The sequence below is a fragment of the Camarhynchus parvulus genome, unplaced genomic scaffold, assembly GCF_901933205.1.
Source record: "Camarhynchus parvulus unplaced genomic scaffold, STF_HiC, whole genome shotgun sequence".
Classification (NCBI taxonomy): domain Eukaryota; kingdom Metazoa; phylum Chordata; class Aves; order Passeriformes; family Thraupidae; genus Camarhynchus; species Camarhynchus parvulus.
This window is the reverse complement of record NW_022148490.1, coordinates 51,785-65,412: the sequence shown is the minus strand read 5'-3', so window position 1 is coordinate 65,412 and position 13,628 is coordinate 51,785. Positions and strand designations below refer to the sequence as shown.

Genomic DNA, 13,628 nt, shown 5'->3' with positions numbered 1-13,628 from the left:
CCTGTGCCATTGACATCCCCTGTATCACCACCCCTGGGCCACTGCCACCACCGTGCCACCACCCCTGGGCCATCACCCGTGCCTGTGCCACCGCCTGAGCCACTGCCACCCCCTGTGCCACCACCTGTGCCACTGTCCCCCCACACCGACACACCCTGCCCCAGCGTCACTGTCCCCACAGATCCTGTCCCCGGGGTCCCTTGTCCCCATAGGTCACATCCCCAAGGTCTTTGTCCCCAAGGTCCCTTGTCTTCATGGTCCCTTGTCCCCACAGGTCCTGTCCCCAGTGTCCCCAACCCTGCTCTCTGTCCTCACTACTGTCCCCATTGTTCAGTGTCCCCATTGTCCTCATCACTGTCCTTGTCTCCTGTGTCCCCATCTCCAAGGACTTTGTCCCCAAGATCTCCACTATCCTCATCTCCAGGTGTCCCCAGGGACAAAGTCCCCAGTGTCCCCGGTGTCCCTGATGTCCCCGCTGTCCCCAGGGTCCCCGATGTCCCTGATGTCCCCGCACCATCAGCCCGTCCCCTCGTCACGGCGCCCGTGGGGCTGTGCCGGGGTCACGGCAGGGACCAGGGACCTGCCACCGCTCTGGCGTGCCCTGGGCCACACACCCGGCCCCCCGAGGGGACACGGGGACATCGGGGGTGGCTTTGTGTCGGCCTGAGGGGGACACGGCCTCGTCCGGTCCCCAGGAACACCGACAGGGACAGCGCGCTCGGCTGAGTAAGGGCTCATCACGTGGCACGGGGACGCTGGGGACATTGGGGACATTGGGGGACACCCGGGGACACGTGACAATGGAGGGCACAGGGACATGTAGGAAGATGAGGGGACACGGGGACAATAAGGACATGGTGACAAATGGAGACGGGGATGAAAGGGAACATGGGGACACACGGACACCTCACTACCCTGACACCACCTGTCCCCCTGATGCCACCACCTGTCCCTGCCACCTCCTGTCCCTGCCACCACCTGTCCCCCTGATGCCACCACCTGTCCCCTGATGCCACCACCTGTCCTTGATACCACTGCCTGTCCTTGATGCCACCACCTGTCCCTGATGCCACCTGTCCCTGCTGCCACCACCTGTCCCTGATGCCACCACCTGTCCTGTGCCACCACCTTGCCCCCACAGATCCTGTGGCCTCCCCAGTGCCACCACCCCTCCCCGGTGTCCCCAGGTGTCCCCTTTGTCACCTACTTGAACTCCTTCTCGGTTTTGCCTCGCAGGTCCCGCACGAGCCACTGGGACGTGAAGGCGTCCTGGGGCGGCATCCCCCCAGACGGCTGAGGGGGGGGGGGGGGGGGGAGGACGGGTACGGGACAATGGGTTTATATAACCCCAGCGCGACGCGTTGAGGAAAGCCTTGCGCTGCCTCGTGTTGAACCCCAGCACCTGGGGACACATTGGGGACATTGGGGACATCGGGGACACTGGGGACATTGAGGGGACATTGGCTGTCCGGAGTGCCCCCGTGCCTTGTCCCCAAACATGGGGACATTGGCTCCAGGTGACCCCTGACCCTCTGATTTGGGCACCCGCGTGCTGAGGGGTCACTCAGGTGTCTGACCCCCACGTGGAGGTGACCCAGGTGTGTCCCCAGGAGTGTCCGCAGGGGTGTCCCCAATGTGTCCCCAGTGTGTCCCCAATGTGTCCCCAGTGTGTCCCCAGTGTGTCCCCAGTGTGTCCCCAGTGTCCCCAGGTGTGTCCCCAGGGTGTCCCCAGGGGTGTCCCCAGTGTGTCCCCAGCATGTGTCCCCAGTGTGTCCCCAGTGTGTCCCCAGGGTGTCCCCAGGGGTGTCCCCAGTGTGTCCCCAGGGTGTCCCCAGGGGTGTCCCCAATGTGTCCCCAGTGTCCCCAGTGTGTCCCCAGGGTGTCCCCAGTGTCCCCTCACCTCGATGTTGCCGCCCACCCGGGCCAGCAGTGGGGGGAGGGGTTTGTCCTTCTCGTTCCGCAGCTGCCGCTTGGACTGACGCCGGCCTGGGGGGAGGGGAGGGGTCAGCGCCCCCCCATGGCACCCTGACCCCCCCTGGGGACACCCTGACCCCCCCTACGGCACCTTGACCCCCCCTGGGGACATCCTGACCCCTCCCCATGGCATCCTGACCCCTCCCCATGGCACCCTGACCCCCTTGGGGACACCCTGACCCCCTTGGTGACACTCTGACCCCTCCCCATGGCACCCTGACCCCCTTGGGGACACCCAGACCCCCTTTGGGGACACCCAGACCCCCTCTGGGGACACTGTGCCCCCCGCCCCGGGGTCCCTCACCCTCGGGCCGCTCGTCGAAGTCCTCGTCCTCCTCCTCGGAGCCCACCGAGTACTCGGACTGGTTGTCTGGGGGACACGGCAGCGTTGGGGACACTCAGTGACACCCCAGTGTGTCACAGTGTGTGCCAGTGTGTCCCAGTGCCACCCCAGTGTGTCCCAGTGCCACCCCAGTCCGTCCCAGTTGCTCCCAGTCCCTCCCAGTGCCCACCTTGGTCCTCCTGGGCGGCGTCGTTGTAGCTGACCTGCTTGTGCACGCGCTTGCCCTTGCCCAGGTTCCATCCCAGTCTGTCCCAGTGCCATCCCAGTCTGTCCCAGTGCCATCCCAGTGTGTCCCAGTCCCATCCCAGTGTGTCCCAGTGCCATCCCAGTATATCCCAGTCGCTCCCAGTGCCCACCTCGGTCCTCCTGGGCGGCGTTGTTGTAGTTGCCCTGCTTGTGCACGCGCTTGCCCTTGCCCAGGTTCCATCCCAGTGTGTCCCAGTGCCACCCCAGTGTGTCCCAGTCCATCCCAGTGTGTCCCAGTCCATCCCAGTGTGTCCCAGTGCCATCCCAGTATATCCCAGTCGCTCCCAGTGCCCACCTTGGTCCTCCTGGGCGGCGTCGTTGTAGTTGACCTGCTTGCGCACGCGCTTGCCCTTGCCCAGGTTCCGGGCCAGGTCCTCCTGCTGCTGCTCGTAGTGGTGCCTCAGCAGCTTCTCCCAGTAGTCGGGGTCCACGTTCTCCTCCTGCTTGATGATCTCCCGCTCGATCTCCTCGATCTGCCGGACACTCGGGGTCACTCGGGGTCACCCGGGGTCACCCGGGGTCACCCAGGGGTCAGTGCCGTGTTGGTCAGTGCTGGGGATGGTGTGCCCAGCACTTGTGTCCCTGTCCTTGGTATCTCCACCATCATCATCATCTCCATCATCATCTCCATCATCTCCACCATCCCCATCATCATCATCTCAACCACCCCCATCATCATCATCATCATGTCCATCATCATCATCCCCATCTCTATCATCATCATCATCCTCCCCATCTCCATCTCCACTGTTCCCATCTTCATAATTTTCATCATCATCATCTCCATTATCACCATCATCTCAATCATCTCCACCATCCCCATCATCATCATCATCTTCATGACCATCATCATCATCCCCATCTCCATTGTCCCATCATCTTCATCTACACTGTTCCCATCGTCTTCATCTCCATCCTCTCCAGGGTCCCCAACTCCATCATGCCATTGTCCCCAATTCCATTGTCCCCAATCCCATTGTCCCCATCCCACTGTCCCCATCCCATTGTCCCCATCACTGCCACCTCCACCATCTCCAACGTCCCCGTGTCCTTCACCCGCCCAACATCTCTCCATCCCCGCCACGCCTGTGTCCCCTGGTGTCCCCAGTGTCCCCAGCACACCTTGTCCTCCTCCCTGACGACGTACTGGGCCACCTTGAAGGAGCTCAGGTACTCGTTCATGTTCTGCACGTCGGCGTCGTCGGTGGCGTCCTGGTTGCGGTCCAGCAGCCGCGCGATGGCCTCGTTGTCGTAGTGGATGACGCTGCTGTCCTCCTCCTTGTTGTCCCCTGCGTGTGGCCACGCCGTGTCACACGTGCTGGGACACGGCCGGACACGGCCACACGTGCTGGGACACGGCCAGATGCGCTCCAAGGTGATGTGACATGGTTTTGTCACACCCCAACGTGGCCCAACACGGCTTTGTCACATCCCAACATGGCCCAAGGTGATGTGACATGGTTTTTTCACACCCCAACATGGATTGACAGGGCCCAACATGGCTTTGTCACATCCCAAAATGGCCCGAGGTGATGTGACACGGTTTTGTCACACCCCAACATGGCCCAATGTGGCTTTGTCACATCCCAAAATGGCCCAAGGTGATGTGACACAGTTTTGTCACACTCCAACACGGATTGACAGGGCCCAACATGGCTTTGTCGCATCCCAACACGGCCCAGCATGGCTTTGTCACATCCCAACATGGCCCAACATGGCCCAGTCCAGCCCAACACAACCCAACATGACCCATCCCATCCCATGGATCCCATCCCATCCCATCCCATGGATCCCATCCCATCCCATGGATCCCATCCCATGGATCCCATCCCATCCCATGGATCCCATCCCATGGATCCCATCCCATGGATCCCACCCCATGGATCCCATCCCACCCCATGGATCCCATCCCATCCCATGGATCCCACCCCATGGATCCCATCCCATCCCATGGATCCCATCCCATCCCATGGATCCCATCCCATGGATCCCATCCCATGGATCCCATCCCACCCCATGGATCCCATCCCATCCCATCCCCTTATCCCATTATCCCATCCCACAGACCCCATCCCACAGATCCCACCCCACCCCATGGATCCCACCCCATCTCCCCCTGCCCACCCTCGTTCTCGTCCTTGAAGAGCTCCTCGGTGCCGAACTTGAGGATGTCGTCGAGCTCCTGCTTGGACATGGAGCCGGCCTTGGAGCCCAGCCCCGGGCGCACCACCAGGTGCGTCAGCATCATCTTGCGCTTGGCCACCTGCGTGATCCGCTCCTCCACCGAGGCCCGCGTCACAAAGCGGTAAATCATCACCTTGTTGGCCTGGCCGATGCGGTGGGCACGGCTGAAGGCCTGCAGGGATGGGGACAGGTCAGGGACAGCGAAGGGGCAGCATGGGGACACGTCAGATGGGATGGAGACACCCCAGGGACATGAGGGGACACCCTGGCCAATGTGGTGGGCATGGCTGAAGGCCTGCAGGGATGGGGACAGGTCAGGGACAGCATGGGGACAGTGAGGGGTGTGACACACCAGGATGTGTCAGATGGGATGGGGACACACCAGGGACACCCCAGGGACATGAGGGGACACCCTGGCCGATGTGGTGAAGCCCATTGAATGCCTGCGGGGATGGGGACATGGTGGGGACATTGTGGGGACACCTCAGGGACTTGGCAATCAGGGGAGACAGGGACCTAGGGAGGGTGACACTGGCCAGGTGACATGGCTGAGCAGGTGACACTGGCCAGGCGCCTGGTTCTGGGGGTTGGCATTGCACAGGTGACATTGCCCGGGTGCCCGGTTCTGGGGGATGGCATTGCACAGGTGACATTGCCCAGGTGCCCGGTTCTGGGGATGGCACAGGCCACGTGCCAGTGCCCAGGTGCCCACCTGGATGTCGTTGTGGGGGTTCCAGTCCGAGTCGAAGATCACCACGGTGTCGGCCGTCGCCAGGTTGATGCCGAGGCCCCCGGCCCGCGTCGACAGCAGGAAACAGAACTGCTGCGCCCCCGGCGCTGCCCCCCCGGCGTCAGTGACGGACCCAAAACACCCCAAATTCACCCCAAATTCACCCCAAAACCACCCTCACACTGCTGCGCCCCTGGCGCTGCCCCCCCGGTTTCAGTGACGGACCCAAAACGCCCCAAATTCATCTCAAAAACACCTGAACTCCCCCCGTCCCTGTCCCCTGCATCTCCTCTCCTGTTTTCTGTCCCTTGTCCCCCCTGCTGTCCCCTGTCCCTGTCCCCATCCCCTGTCCCCATCCCCTGTCCCTGTCCCCTGTCCCCTGTCCCTGTCCCTGATTCCCTGTCCCCATCCCTATCCCTGTCCCCATCCCTGTCCCCTGTCCCTGTCATTGTCCCCTGCCCCTGTCCCTGTCATTGTCCCCTGTCCCTGTCCCTGTCCCCTGTCCCTACCGTTGAAGCGGTCGATGGCCTCCTGCCGCAGCGCCCCGGTGATGCCGCCGTCGATGCGCTCGTACTTGTAGCCCTCGTAGTCCAGGAAATCCTCCAGCAGGTCCAGCATCTTCGTCATCTGTGAGGACTGGTCAGACTGGGAGGGACTGGGATGGACTGGGAGAGGCTGGAGACCCTATACTGGCACACTGGGAGGGACTGGGAGGGACTGGGGGGACTGGGATGGACTGGGGGACTGGGGGGACTGGGATGGACTGGGATGGACTGGGAGAGGCTGGAGACCCTGTACTGGCACACTGGGAGGGACTGGGAGGGACTGGGATGGACTGGGATGGACTGGGATGGACTGGGGGGACTGGGGGGGACTGGGGAGCCTGTACTGGTCAGACTGGGAGGGACTGGGAGGGACTGGGAGGGACTGGGAGGGACTGGGAGAGCCCATCCTGGGCAGACTGGGGGGATCTGGGGTATTTTGGAGTCCCACCTGGTAGCTCTGGGCTTGGTTTCAGGGATAATTTGGGATATTTTGGGGTCCCACCTGGGAGAAGATGAGCACGCGGTGGTTCTGGGGGGGATTTTGGGTGGTTTTGGGGATATTTTGGGGTGTTTTTGGGTGGTTTTGGGTCCCACCTGGGAGAAGATGAGCACGCGGTGGTTCTGCTCCTTCAGCTTGCGCAGCATCTTCTGCAGCAGCAGCAGCTTCCCCGAGGCCTTGATCAGGGCCCCGCCCTCGTAGGCGCCACTCGGCAGCTTCGGGGACTCCTGGGGACAGGGACACCGCCAGGTCACCATGGGGACACCGCCCATGGAGACACCACCCATGGGGACATCACCCATCGGGACACCGCCAGGTCACCATGGAGACACCACCAGGTCACCCATGGGGACACCGCCAGGTCACCATGGGGACACCGCCCATGGGGACACCACCCATGGGAACATCACCCACGGGGACATCATCCATGGGGACATCACCCAGGGGAAACACCGCCAGGTCACCATGGGGACACCGCCCATGGAGACACCACCCATGGGAACATCATCCATGGGGACATCACCCATGGGGACACTGCCAGGTCACCCATGGGGACATCACCCACGGGGACACCGCCAGGTCACCATGGGGACATCATATATGGGGACATCACCCATGGGGACACTGCTAGGTCACCATGGGGACACCACCAGGTCATTCACAGGAACATCATCGTGTCACCCATGGGGACACGTGTCCCCTCACAATCTCCATGTCCCTCTGTCCCTGCCATGTCGCTCCAACCCCTTCTTGTCCCCACATCCCTCCATGTCCCCAAGTCCCACCAGCCCTGTGTCCCCTCCCTGTCCCCATGCCCCACCAGCCCTGTGTCCCCTCCATGTCCCCATATCCCAGAACCCTCCACCTCTCAATCTCCCCCACACTCCTCAGATGTCCCCATGTCCCCCCACACCCCTGGGTGTCCCCATTGTCCCCGTGTCCCCATGTCCCCTCACACCCCCTGGCTGTCCCAGTGTCCCCACTGTCCCCATGTCCCCCCACACCCCCGGTGTCCCTGATGTCCCCATATCCCCCCACACCCCTGGGTGCCCCCATGTCCCCCACACGTGCCTGATCCCCATATCCCCCACACTGGTGCCCCCATGTCCCCCCACACCCCCGGTGTCCCTGATGTCCCCATATCCCCCCACACCCCTGCGTGTCCCCATGTCCCCCCACACCTCCCGGTGCCCCCCCATGTCCCCGCTGTCCCCATGTCCCCACCATGGCAGCCACGGGGAACAGGTAGGGGTGGTTGCAGCACTTCTTGAGGTCCATCATGATGTTGAGCAGCGACACCTGGTTGCCGCCGCCCCGCGAGTTGAGCGCCTCGAAGTTCCTCGTCAGGATGTACTTGTAGTACTTCCTGCGGGGACAGCGGTGCCACCGGCCGCTCTGGGGACGCCGTGGCGGCAGGGCTGGGGACAGTCCCCGGGCCGGGGGACAGAGGGGACGGGCGCCTACTTCTGCATGGGGCTGAGCTCCACGCGCACGATCAGCTCCGTCTTGGCCGGCATGTTCTTGAAGACGTCGGCCTTGAGGCGCCGCAGCATGTGCGGGCCCAGCAGGTCGTGGAGCTTCTTGATCTGGTCCTCCTTGGAGATGTCGGCAAACTCCTCCAGGAAGCCCTCCAGGTTGCTGGGGACACGGGGACAGGGTCACCATGGGGACATGGGGACACGGGGACAGGGTCACCATGGGGACATGGGGGACAGGGTCACGCATGGGGACATGGAGGGGACACGGGAACCTCTCCAGGTTGCTGGGGACACGGGGACAGGGTCACCATGGGGACATGGGGACACGGGGACAGGGTCAGCATGGGGACATGGAGGGGACACAGGAACCTCTCCAGGTTGCTGGGGACACGGGGACAGGGTCAGCATGGGGACATGGGGACAGGGTCAGCATGGGGACATGGAGGGGACACAGGAAGCCCTCCAGGTTACTGGGGACACGGGGACAGGGTCAGCATGGGGACACGGGGACATGGAGGGGACACAGGAACCTCTCCAGGTTACTGGGGACATGGGGACAGGGTCAGCATGGGGACACAGGGACATGGGGGGGACACAGGAACCTCTCCAGGTTACTGGGGACATGGGGACAGGATCAGTGAGGGGACATGGGGACATGGAAGGACATGGACACAGGGGGTGGCACAGGTGACACAGAGGTGACACAGGTGACACACAGGACCCACTTGAAGCGCTCAGGTGTCAGGAAGTTGAGCAGGTGGAACAGCTCCTCCAGGTTGTTCTGCAGCGGGGTCCCCGTGAGGAGCAGCTTGTGCTCAATCTTGTACCCGTTCAGCACCCGGAAAAACTGCGGGGACACGGCCTCAGACACCCCAAAACCACCCGGGCACCCCCAAAATATACCTGGGGCATCCCAAAATATACCTGGGACAGCCCCAAACCCACCTGAGCACTCCTGGTTCCCGCCCCTCAGACCCCAAAACACACCTGGGCACCCCCAGATCCACCTGGGACACCCCAAAATCCACCGGGGACAGCCTCAAATCCACCTGGGGCACCCCAAAACACACTAGGGCACCCCAAAATACACCTGGGGCACCCCAAAATCCATTGGGGACACCCCCGATCCCCACCTGGGCACCCTCAGGGACCCTGAAATCAGGGATCCCTGGGTTTTGGGGTGTCCCTCCACTCACACCCCCAGCTTGTGGGGTGCTCCCAGCCCCATGCCCAGGTTTTGGGGTGCCCCCAGCCCCATGGATGGTTTTTGGGGTGCCCCCCACCTTGGACTGGTTGTTCTTGAGCCGGTGGGCCTCGTCCACCACCAGGCAGGCCCAGCGGATGGAGCCCAGCGCCGCCTGGTCGATGGTGATGAGCTCGTAGGACGTGAGCAGCACGTGGAACTTCACCTGGGCCTCGCGCTGCGGGCACGGCGCGGGGTCAGGGGCGCCCCAAAGCGGGGCACGGACACATGGGGGACCCCAAAATGGGGCACGGACACATAGGGGACCCCAAAACGTGGAAAAACCCCATCCAGAATCCCAAAATCTGGAAAAACCCCACCCAGAAACCCCCAAACCCCACCCAGAACCCCAAAATGTGGAAAAACGCCACCCAGAACCCCCCAAACCTCAACCAGACGCCCAAAACACGGCACAGCCCCACAGGGAACCCCAAAACATGGAAACACCCCATCCAGAACCCCCAAAACTCCACCAAGAACCCCCAAAACCCCACCCAGAACTCCAAGGTGACCCAAGTGTCCAGGTGCCACCCACAGGTGTCCAAATGCCACCCCAAACTGTTCACGTGCCACCCCCAGGTGTCCCCAGGTGCCCCCCCAGGTGTCCAGGTGCCACCCCCAGCTGTCCCCCAGGTGTCCCCGGCGCTCACCTTCATCTTGAAGGCCTTCTTGCCGCCCTTCATGGCGTTGTCGTCGAAGGAGAACTCGTTCTCGCGGATGATGGCCCTGCTGTCCTTGTCCCCCGTGTAGGTGACAACGTAGAAGGCCGGGGCCCACATCTGGAACTCGCGCTCCCAGTTGATGATGGTGGAGAGCGGCGCGCTGACGAGGAACGGGCCCTTGGTGTGGCCCTGGGGGACACTGTGTCACACCACGGGGACAGCCCTGGGGACACTGTGTCACACCACGGGGACAGCCCTGGGGACAGCCCTGGGGACACTGCGTCACACCATGGGGACAGCCCTGGGGACACGGTGTCACACCACGGGGACAGCCCTGGGGACACTGCGTCACGCCATGGGGACAGCCCTGGGGACACGGTGTCACACCACGGGGACAGGGGACAGCCCTGGGGACACTGTGTCACGCCATGGGGACAGCCCTGGGGACACTGCGTCACGCCATGGGGACAGCCCTGGGGACAGCCCTGGGGACACTGTGTCACACCACGGGGACAGCCCTGGGGACACTGCGTCACACCACGGGGACAGCCCTGGGGACACTGCGTCACACCATGGGGACAGCCCTGGGGACACGGTGTCACACCATGGGGACAGCCCTGAGGACAGCCCTGGGGACACTGTGTCACACCATGGGGACAGCCCTGGGGACACTGCGTCACACCACGGGGACAGGGGACAGCCCTGGGGACACTGCGTCACACCACGGGGACAGCCCTGGGGACACTGTGTCACACCACGGGGACAGCCCTGGGGACACTGTGTCACACCATGGGGACAGCCCTGAGGACAGCCCTGGGGACACGGTGTCACACCATGGGGACAGCCCTGGGGACACTGTGTCACGCCATGGGGACAGCCCTGGGGACAGCCCTGGGGACACGGTGTCACACCATGGGGACAGCCCTGGGGACAGCCCTGGGGACACTGTGTCACCCCATGGGGACAGCCCTGGGGACAGCCCTGGGGACACTGTGTCACACCACGGGGACAGCCCTGGGGGACACTGTGTCACAGGAGGACACAGGCACAGGTCCTGGGGGTGGCCCTGGGTGACCTCAGAGGGGGCCACAGGTGTCCCCAAGCCCACGTGAGTGACCCCAGGCCCACCTGGATGACCCCAGTGACCACATGGGTGACCCCAGGCCCACGTGGATGACCCCAGTGACCAGGCAGGTGCCCCCCCAGGTGCCCCCAGGTGCCCTCACCTCCTTGTAGAGCGAGTAGAGGAAGACGATGGTCTGGATGGTCTTGCCCAGCCCCATCTCGTCGGCCAGGATGGTGTCGGTGCTCAAAAGGGACTGTCACGGGGGGCCGCCCCACGGACACCCCCATGGGGCCGGTTGAGCCCTCCAGCTGGAACAGGTGTAGCGGGCCCCCTGTCGGGGGGATGCCAAGCGGGCGCCCCCATGGGGCTTGAGCGGTGTGTCACGGGACACGTTTGGGGGACACGCCTGTCACCGGGGGGGACACGCCACCACGGACACCCCCATGGGGCTGGAGGGGTCAGGTGTGTCACAGGAACCGGGTTTGGGGGGGACACGCCTGTCACCGGGGGGGACACGCCACCACGGACACCCCAAACATGGCTGGAGGTGACACCGGTGTCAGGTGTGTCACAGGAACCGGGTTTGGGGGGGACACGCCACCACAGACACCCCCATGGGGCTGGAGGTGACACCGGTGTCAGGTGTGTCACAGGAACCGGGTTTGGGGGGGACACGCCTGTCACCGGGGGGGACACGCCACCACGGACACCCCAAACACGGCTGGAGGTGACACCGGTGTCAGGTGTGTCACAGGAACCGGGTTTGGGGGGGACACGCCACCACAGACACCCCAAACATGGCTGGAGGGGTCAGGTGCGTCACAGGAACCGGGTTTGGGGGGGACACGCCACCACAGACACCCCAAACATGGCTGGAGGGGTCAGGTGTGTCACAGAACCAGGTTTGGGGGGGACATGCCACCACGGACACCCCAAACATGGCTGGAGGTGACACAGGTGTCACAGAACTGGGTTTAGGGGGGATTCAGGGCACCCCAAACATCCCCACAGGGGGCTGGAGGTGTCACAGGGCTCAGGTGTGTCACAGGAATTGGGTTTGGGGGCGATTCAGGTGTTCAGGGATGTCCCCAAAGGTCCCTGTGGGGTTCCCCCAGGGTTTGGGGTGCCCAGTTTTTAAGGGGCCCAGGTTTGGGGTCCCAGGTGTCCGGGAATGCCCCCAAAGGCTCCCCCAGTTTTTGGGGTGCCCTGGTTTTGGGATGCCCAGTTTTCGGGGTCCCCAGTTTTGGGATCCCCAATTTTGTGCTCCCCAGTTTTTGGGGTGCCCAGCTTTGGGGTCACTCACGTCGTTGGTGGGCGAGTCGGGGGGTCCCTCCCCCGGCGTCTCCTTCTTCTTCTTCTTGTAACGCCGGGGCTGGGCCGGGTCCTCCCCCATGAACACCTCCCTGGGGACACCAGGGGACATCAGGGACACAGGGGGACATGAGGGGACACCCTGTAACCCCGGTGTCCCACCCAGTGTCCCCAATGTCCCCCCAGTGTGCCGCCCAGTGTCCCTCACCGGTGTTTCCAGCAGGCACACCCCTGTAACCCCGATGTCCCTGATGTCCCCCAGTGTCCCCCCAGTGTCCCTCACCGGTGTTTCCAGCAGGCACACCCCTGTAACCCCGATGTCCCCAATGTCCCCAGTGTCCCCTCAGTGTCCCCAATGTCCCCCAGTGTCCCCCCAGTGTCCCTCACCGGTGTTTCCAGCAGGCACACCCCTGTAACCCCAATGTCCCCAGTGTCCCCAGTGTCCCCTCGGTGTCCCCAATGTCCCCCCAGTGTCCCTCACCGGTGTTTCCAGTACGCCAGCTTGTGCAGGTCGTAGTCGGGGATGGGCATCTCATCCTCCTCCCAGGTGGCCTGGTCGTAGGGCAGGTCCCGCCACTTCACCAGGTAGTGGTACTGCCCCTTCCGGTCCACGCTGCGCGGCACCGCGTCACCCGGGGCACGGGGACACCGCGGGGACAGCACGGGGACAGCGGGGACAGCACGGGGACACCGCGGGGGACAGCACGGGGACAGCCAGGGTATCGCATCACCCGGGGCACGGGGACACCGCGGGGACAGCATGGGGACAGCAGGGACACCGCGGGGACAGCATGGGGACAGCATGGGGACAGCCAGGGTATCGCATCACCCGGGGCACGGGGACACCGCGGGGACAGCATGGGGACAGCGGGGACAGCATGGGGACAGCACGGGGACAGCCAGGGCACTGCGTCACCCGGGGCACGGGGACACCGTGGGGACAGCATGGGGACAGCGGGGACAGCACGGGGACAGCGGGGACAGCACGGGGACAGCACGGGGACAGTGGGGACAGCACGGGGACAGCGGGGACAGCGGGGACAGCACGGGGACAGCCAGGGTATCGCATCACCCGGGGCACGGGGACACCGCGGGGACAGCATGGGGACAGCACGGGGACAGCAGGGACACCGCGGGGACAGCATGGGGACAGCATGGGGACAGCACGGGCACCGCGTCACCCGGGGCACTGGGACACCGCGGGGACAGCACGGGGACAACAGGGACAAAGGGCACCCAAGGCCAGTGGGGGACAAGGGGGGCACCAGGGGACAACAGGGGGACAACGGGCACCCAGGGGACAATGGAACAGTGGTGACACTGGGCACCCAAGGACATGTGGCACCA

At 63.9% G+C, this 13,628-nt stretch overlaps 1 protein-coding gene across 1 annotated transcript in view; it reads right to left on the bottom strand.

The window, feature by feature from the left end:
* CHD3 (chromodomain helicase DNA binding protein 3) overlaps positions 1 to 13,628 on the bottom strand; it is a 38,987-nt gene that overhangs the window by 10,553 nt on the left and 14,806 nt on the right. The window contains exons 16-33 of the mRNA XM_030970565.1: positions 12,763 to 12,894; positions 12,274 to 12,373; positions 11,131 to 11,223; positions 9,893 to 10,093; positions 9,283 to 9,420; positions 8,725 to 8,846; positions 7,986 to 8,159; positions 7,746 to 7,887; positions 6,617 to 6,748; positions 5,987 to 6,104; positions 5,460 to 5,584; positions 4,688 to 4,919; positions 3,686 to 3,852; positions 2,859 to 3,036; positions 2,279 to 2,344; positions 1,901 to 1,986; positions 1,351 to 1,402; positions 1,208 to 1,286 (exon numbers count right to left, since the gene is read on the bottom strand). Of these exons, the coding sequence (XP_030826425.1) occupies positions 1,208 to 1,286; positions 1,351 to 1,402; positions 1,901 to 1,986; positions 2,279 to 2,344; positions 2,859 to 3,036; positions 3,686 to 3,852; positions 4,688 to 4,919; positions 5,460 to 5,584; positions 5,987 to 6,104; positions 6,617 to 6,748; positions 7,746 to 7,887; positions 7,986 to 8,159; positions 8,725 to 8,846; positions 9,283 to 9,420; positions 9,893 to 10,093; positions 11,131 to 11,223; positions 12,274 to 12,373; positions 12,763 to 12,894 (2,337 nt within the window). The remainder of the gene's footprint in view (positions 1 to 1,207; positions 1,287 to 1,350; positions 1,403 to 1,900; positions 1,987 to 2,278; positions 2,345 to 2,858; positions 3,037 to 3,685; positions 3,853 to 4,687; positions 4,920 to 5,459; positions 5,585 to 5,986; positions 6,105 to 6,616; positions 6,749 to 7,745; positions 7,888 to 7,985; positions 8,160 to 8,724; positions 8,847 to 9,282; positions 9,421 to 9,892; positions 10,094 to 11,130; positions 11,224 to 12,273; positions 12,374 to 12,762; positions 12,895 to 13,628) is intronic.